General features: G+C 48.5%; 1 protein-coding gene across 5 annotated transcripts in view; it reads right to left on the bottom strand.

The window, feature by feature from the left end:
* SCTR (secretin receptor) overlaps window positions 1–10,727 on the bottom strand; it is an 85,211-nt gene extending 74,484 nt beyond the window's left edge. For all 5 annotated transcript variants that reach the window (XM_053598055.1, XM_053598060.1, XM_053598056.1 and 2 more), the window contains exon 1: window positions 10,382–10,727. In XM_053598055.1, coding sequence (XP_053454030.1) covers window positions 10,382–10,453 — 72 coding nt within the window. In that variant the 5' untranslated portion in view covers window positions 10,454–10,727. The remainder of the gene's footprint in view (window positions 1–10,381) is intronic.
* Window positions 10,728–12,385: the final 1,658 nt, after the last annotated feature.

The following is a 12,385-nucleotide window of genomic DNA, read 5'->3' as shown; positions in this document are numbered from 1 at the left end:
GGTGCCGGCCTCATATACCCAGGGTGGCGGGTTCAAACCTGGCCCCAGCCAAACTGCAACAAAAAAATAGCAGGGCGTGGCGGTGCCTGTGGCTCAGTGAGTAGGGCGCCAGCCCCATATGCTGAGGGTGGCGGGTTCAAACCCAGCCCCGGCCAAACTGCAACCAAAAAATAGCCGGGCGTTGTGGCGCGTGCCTGTAGTCTCAGCTGCTCGGGAGGCTGAGGCAGGAGAATCGCCTAAGCCCAGGAGTTGGAGGTTGCTGTGAGCCGTGTGACACCATGGCACTTTACTGAGGGTGATAAAGTGAGACTGTCTCTATTATAAAAATAAATAATAAAAAAAATTAAGAGCACTGTATCCTTTTGCTTTATTCTCCAACGTTTTAAAGAACCATTTCTTTTTAAATAAAACTTTAGCTTGAAAAAAAAGAAAACGAGAGACCCTGCTATTTGTGACAACATGAATAAACCTGAAAGACATGATGCTAAATGAAATAAGCCAGTCATAGACAGAAAAACACGCCCTGATCTCACTTACATGTAGAGTCTAAAACCGTTGAATTCTTCCAAGCAGAAGGTAGGACAGTGGTTACCAGGGGCTGGGAGGTGTTGCTCAAAGGGTACGAAGTTGCAGTTTTGTGGGATGAATAAGTCTAGGAATCTAACGTAAAGCATGGGGACTACAGTGATGGATACTGAGGCTGGGTTATATACTGGAAATCTGCAGAAAGAGTAGCTTTCAGGGGCTCTCACCACGCCCACAAAAATGGTAACTCTGTGAGGAGACAGATATGCTAATTTGCTTGACCGTAGTCATCACTGAACTGTGTCTATCAACACATCATGCTGTGCACTTCACATCTACACAATTTTTATTTTTTAAAAAAGATTCTAAAATGCATTCAGTGAATGTGGCAAATTGAAGGCCACAAAAAGTGGATGGTGGGTGGGAGCAGGTTGTGGTGTCAGAAATGAGAGGAAGTGGCAGCAAGGAGCACGGTCACCTCTGGCTATCGTGGGGGTGGGCAGAGCTGGGACCATGGCTAGAAGGGCTCAGAGTGCCGTGGGAGGGTTCTCTACGGCCTCAGCTGAAGGGGGAAAAGCCGGTCAAGGGGAAGGGAGTGCAGACTGGGTGAGATGGCTGTCCTGGGTCACAGAGTGAGTCCCTGAGGGTGAGGGTGGGGTGGGGTAGGTGTAGGGACTCACTATCCAAAGGAGAACAGACTCTCCCACCCAGATGCTGTTAGGGGTTGAATATTTTTGTCCCCCCTCAAATTTATATGTTGAAGCCCTAACCCCTAGTGTGGCTGGATTTGAAAATAGGGTGTATAAGGAGGTAATTGAGGTTAAGTGCGGTTCCAAGGGGTGGATCCTCTTCTAAGAAGGATGAGTGCCTTATAAGAAGAAACACCAGGAAGTTCCCCTTCCCATCCCACCCAGCACCTCACTGGAAAGGACACAGGAGGACACAGTGGTCATCTGCAAGCCAGGGAGAGGGCCCTCACCAGAAACCAAACTCTACCCAATCTTGACCTCAGACTTCCAGCCTCCAGACTGTGAGAAAATTAATTTCTGTTGTTTAAGCCATCCAGTCTGTGGTATTTTGTTATGATATCCCAGATGACCAAGGCAAATGGGAAGGGAGAAAACAGAAGGTACAATTTAGACACATCTATAAGGGGCTAGATGTTGGTTAGGAGAAGTTCGTCCAGGAAGTGTGGGCTCGCAGGAAAGGGAAGGCAAACCCATCTATTAAAAATGAGAGCAAGGTGGGAGGTCAGGAATTGGAGAAGACATGTGGTCATCAAGGAGCCTCTGAGAGCCATGGGTGCGGGATCAGGAGAGTATCCTGGAACCCTCAGGAGTCCCGGCAGCATCATGAGCTGGGACTGCAGGACATGATCCCCAGTGAGGGCCCTCCCCAAATGTCCCTTGGAATGTGCCAGACACAGAATGCTGCGGTTGGAGGGATACTATGCTGGGCAGCCTTGTGTTTGTAATGTAAGCCAGCAGATAGGATCTAAGTGTTGTGGGTTTTACCCTGGGCTGCAGGTTGTCCCCAAGCCCAGAGTGAAGGTCAGTGGTGAGAACCCTCAGCATGCTACAGGCAGAGAGGCAGGGACTAACTCGGGGCCCACTGGAGGGGACCACTCTGGTGGTGGAACTCTGACCCTTGATATTAAATCTTGGCTTTCAATAAGGGGTGCCAGGAAGAGAGGCTATGTCCTGTCTTGGCATGAGAGGAAATCTGGGTCCCTCCCATTATGGGTAGGGGTAATGAGGAGAATGAGTGGAGGTGGGGATTCCAAAAGGGGAGGCCAAAGCCCAGAGACACACTCCCCTAACAGTTTAGGGAGTGGTATCTCCTGCTGTTTGATTTTGTAACCCCAGTCTCATCTCTGGCACCCTCAATAAATGCTGTGTGTAATTCAATACTTTTTATGTTTCTTAATTTTATCAGATTAAATGAAAATTAATGTCATTTTGAGATATGGGAGAGAATTTTACACATATAACAGCCTCATGGGCGGCGCCTGTGGCTCAGTTGGTGGGGCGCCGGCCCCATATACCGAGGGTGGTGGGTTCAAACCCAGCCCCGGCCGAACTGCAACCAAAAAATGGCCGGGCGTTGTGGTGGGTGCCTGTAGTCCCAGCTACTCGGGAGGCTGAGGCAAGAGAATCGCTTGGGCCCAGGAGTTGGAGGTTGCTGTGAGCTGTGTGAGGCCACGGCACTCTACCCGAGGGCCATAAAGTGAGACTCTGTCTCTACAAAAAAAAAAAAAAAAAACAGCCTCTTGGGCACCACAAACCCAGAGTAGGCCTGTCTATTGGAGCAGAAACATTTGCTGGCTAAGAACGCCTGAGTTTGGCCAGGCAAAGTGGCTCATGTGGAGCCCAAGGAAGGAGGATAAGTTCAGAGACACCATCTCTGATAAAAATAGAAAAATTACCAAGTGTGATGGTGCATACCTGCAGTGTAGTTTCAGCTACGTGTGAGGCTAAAACACGAGGATCACTTGAGTCCAGGAGTTGGAAGTTACTGTAAGCTAAGTTGAGGCCATAGCACTTTAGCCTGGGTGACAGAGCAGGACTCTGTCTCAAAAAAAAAAAACCCTGAATTTAAGTTCTCATGTCATCACGTCCATCTGGGTGACCCTGAGCAAATGGTCCTTTCAAGCCCCAGTTTCCTTATCTGCACAATGGGGGCTATAATTCTTGCAGTTTGGCCGGGGCTGGGTTTGAACCTGCCACCCTCGGTATATGAACCACAGGTGCCACCCAGGGGGCAATAATTCTTAATATGCAAATTAAAATCAGATAGCGCTGGGGAAGACCTAGCAGAGTGTCTACTATAAAATAAGAGTTCAGTAAGGAAGCCTTTATCATCATTGCCATCATTGACTTGCTGACTTTCAAGTAATAAAAACTTAAAGCCAGGTGCAGTGGCTCACTTTTGTAATCCTGGCACTCTGGAAGGCCAGAGTGGATAGAATGCTTGAGCTCAGGAATTCCAGACTAGCCTGAGCAAGAACGAGACCCCATTCTACTAAAAATAGAAAAAACTAACCGGGCATGATGGTGCACACCTGTGGTTCCAGCTACTTGGGAGGCTGAGGCAAGAGGATTGCTTGGGCTCAAGAGTTTGAGGTTGCTGTGAGCTATGATGACACCACTGTACTCTACCCAGGGTGACAGAGTGAGACTCTCTCTCTCAAAAAATAAATAAATAAAGAGAAATCCACACACACACTTCTTTAGAAAACTGGGGAAGTGATCTTTCAGACACACAAAACCATCTCCAGAGACTCTCTTCCAAAAAGGCATCACTAGGCAGCTCCCTCGGTGCCCCTTGCAGGCCTTCCTAAAATTCTGCTCACTGTGCCACCACAGGGCTTGTCAGCCTCTGGACCCAGATGACCCAGATGCACACAAATGGGGAAGGGATGACCAGCTGACGTCCAAGTACTCCCAATACTTGGAGTTCTTACGTTCCTGTGCTGTCAGCTGGGGAGGTTGGGAGGGTGGAATAGATCCAGGAACCTATTCCTCACAGAAGTCTCTTGTCCACTTTGGAGACTGTTTCCATCCTCTGATTCGGACACCTTCTCACCAACCCCACTGCCTCAAATCCAGTATGAAACGAACACCTCTTGATGGCCCTGGTAACATATCTCTCCTGAAACATGACAATAGGCAGTGGTTCTCAAGAAGAGGCCATTTTGCCCTCCTTAGCCCCAGAGAACATTTGGCAAAATCTGGAGACATTTTCTGTTGTCATAACCATGAGAGACGCTACTGGTTTCTTCTAGCGGGTAGTGGCCAAGGATACTGCAAGATATCACACAAAACACAGGGAAGCTCCCACAATAAAGAACTATTGGCCCAAAATGTCAATAGCATCAAAGTTATGAAACCCTGATCGAAACTGCCACCCAAACCTCACTTAGCTCACTTAGGTTATCACGTTGGCAATTTGCTAGGTGCTGTGATCAAAAAGCCCTACCTTGAATTATGTTGCCGTTATATGACACATTTATGTACAATTTAGCAAGCAATGATTACTTTCGAGATGTGATTCTTCATTACTTGTTGGTATATCATCCCAATTTCATTCACTTATTCATTCATCCAACACACACTCTTTGAGCTTCCTCTTACATCATGGTAGGCTGTAGGAATAAAGAATGAACAATGGGGCATTCTCTGCCCTGGGCCTCACGACCTCTTGGAGCTGTGCATACACGTGGGACACTCTACCTCCCAGGAATGCTTTGAGGCTCTTACCTCGTTGTTCCCATCCTGGTCCTCACACCCTGCCTGGCTCCCAGTAGCCACACCCTTAGAGATGCCTCTCTCACCACCAGTGATCACCAACCTGGCTGGCCTTGTACCATCTTAGAGAGTGCCTGTCAGCTGCCACAGTGAGATCCCGGAGGGCTCATTTTCACCTGGTCTGACCCAGCCCTCATCGATGCTCTTTTCTCACCATCCTGCACTTTGAAATTGTCACAACTCTCCCCTCCTCTCTCTGCTTTCTCCTCTTCATCCTGACCCATGCCTTCCTTGCTCTGAAATCACCAGACTTTTGGCCCTAGCACCTCAAGTGCTCCAAGCCATGGAGATAGTAATTGTCTAGAATCACTGGTCAGTGACTCTTTTCTTTTTTTTTTTTATTGTTGGGGATTAATTGAGGGTACAATAAGCCAGGTTACACTGACTGCATTTGTTAGGTAAAGTCCCTCTTGCAATCATGTCTTGCCCCCATAAAGTGTGACACACACGAAGGCCCCACTCCCCTCCCTCCATCCCTCTTTCTGCTTCCCCCCCATAACCTTAATTGTCATTAATTGTCCTCATATCAAAATTGAGTACATAGGATTCATGCTTCTCCATTCTTGTGATGCTTTACTAAGAATAATGTCTTCCACTTCCATAGTGACTCTTAATTTAAAGTCAGCACCCCTTAATTTAAAAAGTAGACCAAGAACATGGTAGAAACAAACAGAATAAAGGCTATCCCTGAGTTACAAACATCCACTGATGTATGGATTTGCACTTACGGATGAAGGCTTTTACTGATAATAGGTAAATGTACCTGTTCCAACTTACATACAAGTTCAACTTAAGAACAAACCTACGGAACCTATCTCATTCATAACCTGGAGACTGCCTGTAGCCTAAATGACCCTTCCTATAATGCTGCAACGTATTTTCATTGTTAAAAAGGGGTCTGGACCCACAGGTTGAGAACTGCTGGTTTACAGCTCAGGAAACTAAAGCAGAAGAGAAAAGCTGTTTCCCAGAACTTTCCTCTAACTTCCCTGGCTCTCTGGTGAAGTTAGAAAAATCACAAGCGATGGGCTAGAAATGAGGGTTTCTGTTAGAGGCACCAGGCCCAGAAAGATGGGATAAGTGGGGCCAGCATGAGTCTCCCCCTGACAGCTTTACTGTCAAAGATTTATTAACCTCCCCAGATGCTGTGTTTTTTTGAGACAGAGTCTCACTATGTCGCCCTCAGTAGAGTGGTGTGGTGTCACAGCTCACAGCAACCTCTAACTCTTGGGCTTAAGCGATTCTCTTGCCTCAGCCTCCCAAGTAGCTGGAACTATAGGTGCCTGCCACAATGCCTGGCTATTTTTGTTTGTTTGTTTTGTTTTGTTTCAGTTTTGGCCAGGGCCAGGCTTGAACCTGTAACCCCTGGTATATGGGGTCAGCGCCCTACTCCTTGAGCCACAGGCGCCGCCCCCCTGATTCTGTTGAGGGAAAATGAGTTTAAAGAAGAGAATGGTTGTATACCACCTCTATAACTCTATGATTCATTTACATTAAGGAGGAAACCCACAAGGATGAAGGACCCGTGATTCTGGATAGTGTCTCTGCCTAAGATGTAAGCTACCATTGGCACACCTGCCACGGTTAGGTCACTAGGGATAGGATCTGCACTTTGTGCAGGCTCTATTATTGTCACCCTTTGTTGTAAACTCATCACATGCCAGGACCACATTAGACTCTTTACATGTATTTATTTGTTCGTGAACCAATTGAATGCCCCTACTGACTATATTTTACAAAGAATGATATGGAGGTCTAATTGCCTTGGAAAAACACAGTCTTCCCTGTTCTAAAAGCCTTAAAGAAGTATTCAATCTTGACTGAAGAAAACCTTAATATTGAGCAACAATATAAATAGGCAGAAATTAGAGTTCTAGACAGGACAAGAATCAACGACATCCATTAATCTAAAAATAATTAAGATCTTGGATTCAAAAGTGTTACAACCTGGAACAATCTGAGTTCAATCTATTTTAGGAAGCGTAGTTTAACAGGCCTGAGCATTCACTGAGGATTGCAAGTAAGAAGATTGGGGGCCAGTGCAGAGGTTCACACCTGTAATCCTAGCACTCTGGCGGCTGAGGCAGGTGGATTGCCTAAGGTCAGGAGTTTAAGACCAGCTTTAGCAAGAGTGAAACCTTGTCTCTAAAAACAGCCAGGTATTGTGGTGGGCACTTGTCTTAGCTACTGGAGAGGTTGAGGCAGGAGGATTGCTTAAACTGAAGAGCTTGAGGTTGCTGTGAGCTATGACGCCATAGCACTCTACCAAAGGTGACAAAGTGAGACTCTGTCTCAAAAAAAAAAGAAAAATAGAAGATTGGGTAGCTGGGTTTGGTGGCTCATGCCTATAATCCCAGCACTTTAGGAGATCGAGGTGGAAGGATTTCTTGAGGCCAGGAGTTTGAGAACAGCCCAGGTAACGTAACAAGGCACTGTCTCTACCAAAAAAATTAAAATAAAATAAAATAAAAAGTCATGGTGGTATGCATCTGCAGTTCCAGCTGCTAGGGAGGTTGAATCAGGAAGATCACTTGAGCCCAGGAGTTTGAGGTTACAGCGAGCTGTGATTAGGCCACTGTACACCTGCTTCAGCAACAGAGTATGGCCTCTACATCTTTTTTTTTTTTTTTTTTTTTAGACAGAGTCTCATTATGTTGCCCTCGGTAGAGTGCCATGGTGTCACAGCTCACAGCAACCTCAAACTCTTGGGCTTAAGCAATTCTCTTGCATCAGCCTCCCGAGTAGCTGGGACTACAGGAGCCCGCCACAATGCCTGGCTATTTTTTGGTTGGAGTTGTCATTGTTGTTTAGCAGGCCCGGGCAGGGCTCAAACCTGCCAGCCTCCGTGTATGTGGCTGGCGCCCTACTCACTCAGCTATGGGTACTGAGCCAACCCTCTATATCTTAAAAAAAAAAAAAAAAAGGTGAGAAGATCTGAGTTCAAGTCCTGTTTCTACCACTACTATATCATCACCATATTTTTGTTTTTCATCACCATATTTTTAACACTGGTTTTAAAACGGTGCTCTTACAGTTAGATATACCGAACAATCATTCGGGAAACTTGTTTCTTTCTTTCTTTCTTTTTTTTTTTTGAGACAGAGACTCAAGCTCTTGCCCTGGGTGGAGTGCTGTGAAATCATAGCTCACAACAACCTCCAACTCTTGGGCTAAAGCGATCCTCTTGCCTCAATTTTTCTATTTTTAGTAGAGACAGGGTCTTGCTTTTGCTCAGGCTGGTCTCAAACTTGTGAGCTCAAGCTATCCGCCTGTCTCAGCCACCATACCCGGCCCTCTTTCAAATAAAGGCATGCACAAAAAAAAAATCTCAATGCTCAAGCGCAAAGGGTGTGTTTTGAGGTGTGGTGGAGGCGATGGGGAAGGCAGAAACAGATGTGTCAGTAAGTAATTACAATAACGTTCCAGGTAAAAGTTCTCATGAGCTTCATGGGGGGTAGGGGTGGCAGAGGGAGTGTGCTCAGTGTTTTTTGTGGGGGGCCTCAGAAAACTGCCCCCTTTGGCCATACCACTTTTTGGTTTCTACTGGCAAGGGTCCTTTCTGACACCTCCCTATATTGAGGAGGGGAGTAGTAATAAGCAGTTTGGCCTCAGTGATTAGGAAGATGCCTATGATCTCCCTCAAGAGGGAGCCCCAAATGAATAAAGATTATGTGAACAGACTTAAGTTTCAAATCAAATGTCTGACCACCCAGAGTTAAACACATAAAAAGAAAGTAGGATTTCAGAGTCTGGGAAATACTTCAGCCAAAGTAGGTCGATTTCACTCCTGTTTATTAAAGGAGTTCTCTTCCAAGAAGTGTGAGTTACTATGTACAACCTCAGGTCTGGATAAGCCCACAAGTTATACACAGAAAACCATCCTGTAAGACAGCACAGGAGTGTATGAAAAGGACATGTAAGTATAAGTTGTAATGGACAGAGCCCTGGGTGGTTGGGAAAAGAAATCTGGGTGCTAGTCCCAGCTCTACTACTAACCTGCCGATCTCAGGCAGGTATCTTCTCTCTAAGGACCTCAGTTTTCTCATTCATAAAATGAGGAATTGGGCCACAGCATAATGAAGCATCCTTCCAAGCTACATTTAAGACTTGAACCGAGCAAGGGTCTTCTTTTCTCCTCTGGTTATATTACAAATAAACTGGGGATCTCCTCGAGATAAAAATGCAGGCTGAACCTCAGACCTACATTCCAGGTACGAGTTATAAGAGCCTCAGGGTTACTGCAAATACTTAAGAACGGTTTGGAGAGTCTTAAGAAAGAAGCTGTTACCTTTCCTGCCCTAGCCATGGAGTAATACACCTGCAGGCTGTATCAGCCTTTGAACTGTCCCCAGTGTCCCAGGTGGCACTTCCTTAAGTTGGGACTGAGAGTAGAGTGGGTGCTGATACTCTAGCACCTTCCAATGCCAACACTGCCCCTGAAGAGAAGAGGCTCCAAGGTTGCCAGGGAGCTCAGAGTGAGCTCCAAATTGCATTCTTCCAAACTACAATTGCTGGAATGTCACAGAGCAGCCAGAAAGTGGAGCAACTCCTGAGTGTCAGTGTTGTTGTCACTTCCAGGAGCACAGGTTTTTCTTATAATCAGATAGGCACAGACTACAGGAAAGCAAGAATGTTTCATGGCAGAAGAACCTTGCGAAAGACAGAGATTGGAGACTTGGAGTTGGGTCACCAAGTTCTTTTGCTGAAGGGTTTCTTAGAATAGAGGTGGGAGGGCTAGTTTTGAATACTACAGTGAAGGTATGATTCTGGAACCTGCCCTCCACTCCCAAACCCACCCCCCGCCCCATTTCCTCTATCTCCCCATCATGGTGAGGCCACTCTCTTACTCACAAACCCCAGAGAGAGAAGCCCTGGGCAGGAGTTTCTGTGGGAAAAAAACACAAACCACTCACCCAGCCGCCTTCTCTTCCCTCTTCCAGCCCCCTCCCTGATCCTGGCCTGTGGGGAAAAGCAGCTCCCAGGAGCCTCCAGACGTGCAGCCACTGGGGAGCCAACTCCCCTCGGAGGGTCGGGGGTGGGCGCTTGAGAGCTGCAAACGGTCCCATCACAGACCAGAGAGCTCTGGCCAGAGTTCTCTCGAGGTTTTCCCATCTGCAACCTCGCCTGTGTCTCGGATTTGGGGCAAGCTTTTTTTTTTCTCTCCGAGCCTTGGTTTCCTTGTCTGTGAAGTGAGGGTGATAATATCAACCTCTGAAGGCAAATACGAGGTTTCAATGAAATATTGGAGGCAAAGTGCCCAGCACACAACTGGCACTGCCTGGGCGGCTCCAGAATTTCCGTTTAGGACGGACTAGGAGGCCCGGGGTACAGGAAGGGAATCTGTCTTAGAGCCGCCTGGCTGTGGCACAGGCTGGTTTTGTCTTTGGGGAGGAGGCCCCCAGGAGAAGAGCAGGCAGAGATTAATGTTTGGGGGAAGAGTTCTCTTTTCTCAGCGGAAGCTCTGCTGGTACTCCCCCACTCCCATCCCAAAGAGGGGGCGAGCCCGCCGGCCCCTCGGGCCCCTGCCCGCAGCTAGACGCGGTACTCACCCAGTGCTGGGCGCAGGAGAGCAGCAGCAGCAGCAGTAGCCCAGGTAGCGAAGGCGACAGGCGGGGACGCATGGTGTCCCGCGCGCTCCCCGCGGGCGCCCGACGGCCGCCGGCCTGTGCGCTCTGCGGAATCCGGAGCTTAGCACCTGGCACAGGGTCTTGGACCCCTGCCGGCCACCGCGCTCCCAGGAGCCATGGCTGGGCCACCAGACCCGGGGTGGGCCAGGACTGCCGCTCCTAGGATGAGGTGGCCGAGCGCGCTAAACCACCCGGCCCATTGATAAGGCCGCGGCGCTGCCCGCGCGCCTCCACCCAGCGGGGACTGGCAGGGGGCCGGCGCACAGGCTGGCTGGGGAGGAGGTAGAGGGAGGGCGCTGGGGCCTGGAGCCGACTCCCGCAGGCTGGGCCCGGGGCGGTGGAGACCGGAGAGGGCGCGCCAGCTGAGCCTTCCACGCCGCAACTCCGCCCCCCCACCTCGACACCCGAAAGAGCACTCTTCCCGAAGTCTAGGACCTAAGCTACAAGCCTGCTGGGTGCCCCTGGGCAACTTCAGCCACCTCTCTGAGCCTCAGTGTTTCCGTCGTTAACACTCGGTTGGAAGAGGGCTGTGACATCTCTTCCCCTGGGGCAGCTACCTTGCACTTTATTTCCTATTTTCAGTTTATTTTTTTCTTCATTATTTGATGGTCAGGTGTGACCAAGGAGTACCCCTTGTACATCAGGCACTTGGGGCTGCCGGTGAGGAAACTGCCTGGGGCCTTGGCGCTTCCTGGCACTCCTGGGAGGCTATTTACGCCTGGGGTAGATACTCCCAGCAGCCTGCTTAGCCTGTCTGCCGGTTGGTTTTTCACCTCTGAGGACAAGGTGCCCCACATTTTGTAGGCCCGTTTTATTCTTCCTCTGCACTGCTGCCCACCCCCTTCCCCTTCCCAATCCCCTAGGTGACATTGTGCCCATTGAAGAGGATGGCACTGGGAATGGAGGAAGGTCAATTATGTAGCCAGGTGCTTGCAATTGAGGGGCTCAGACAGGAGAGGCTGGATCTACTTCTGTGAGTGGAGAACCTTGGGCCTCAAGGCCCTCCAGATCTCCAAGTGTGGCCTTCCCAAAACAAATCCCTTTATTAAAAGGATTTATTCTGGTCCAGAGCTGTGGCTCATGACTGTAAACCTAGCATTCTGGGAGGCCAAGATGGGAGGGTCCCTTGAGCTGAGGAGTTCAACACTAGCCTGAGCAAGAGCCAAGACTTGTCTTCACTAAAAAAAAAAAAAAAAAAGGGCGGCGCCTGTGGCTCAGTCGGTAAGGTGCCGGCCCCATATACCGATGGTGGCGGGTTCAAACCCGGCCCCGGCCAAACTGCAACCAAAAAATAGCCGGGCGTTGTGGCGGGCGCCTGTAGTCCCAGCTACTCGGGAGGCTGAGGCAAGAGAATCGCTTAAGCCCAGGAGTTGGAGGTTGCTGTGAGCTGCGTGAGGCCACGGCACTCTACCGAGGGCCATAAAGTGAGACTCTGTCTCTACAAAAAAAAAAAAAAAAAAAGTCAGGTGTCCTGGAGGATACCTGTAGTCCCAGCTACTTGGGAGGCTGAGGCTGGAGAATCTCTTGAACCCAGGAGTTGGAGGTTGCTATGCTACCTAAGGCCACAGCTTGAGGCTCTGTCTCAAAAAAAAAAAAAGAGGATAGTTTGAGCCCCAAGAGTTTGAGGTTGCAGTGAGCTGTGACTGCACAGCACTCTACTGAGGGCAACAAAGTGTGAGTCTGTCTCAAAAAAATTAAAATTAAATAAATAAATTGAGGTTAGTAAATCCCAGTAAAAATAACAGGGAAAATAAAAATACTTTCAGTTCCTAGATCCAAAATCAAGGTTCAGTATGCATCAATCTAAACTATACAGAGGTCCCTTCTCAGAACTTTTCCTCTAGGTAACTTTTTTTCTGCATAAATATTCACCAAGGGCCCAATGAAATAATGTGTGAGGCTGTTTGTGGAAGTATTGGGGGAGCA

This window comes from Nycticebus coucang, chromosome 7 (assembly GCF_027406575.1).
Source record: "Nycticebus coucang isolate mNycCou1 chromosome 7, mNycCou1.pri, whole genome shotgun sequence".
NCBI lineage: Eukaryota > Metazoa > Chordata > Mammalia > Primates > Lorisidae > Nycticebus > Nycticebus coucang.
Note: the sequence above shows the minus strand (reverse complement) of the source record. Positions and strands in the feature narration are given on the sequence as shown.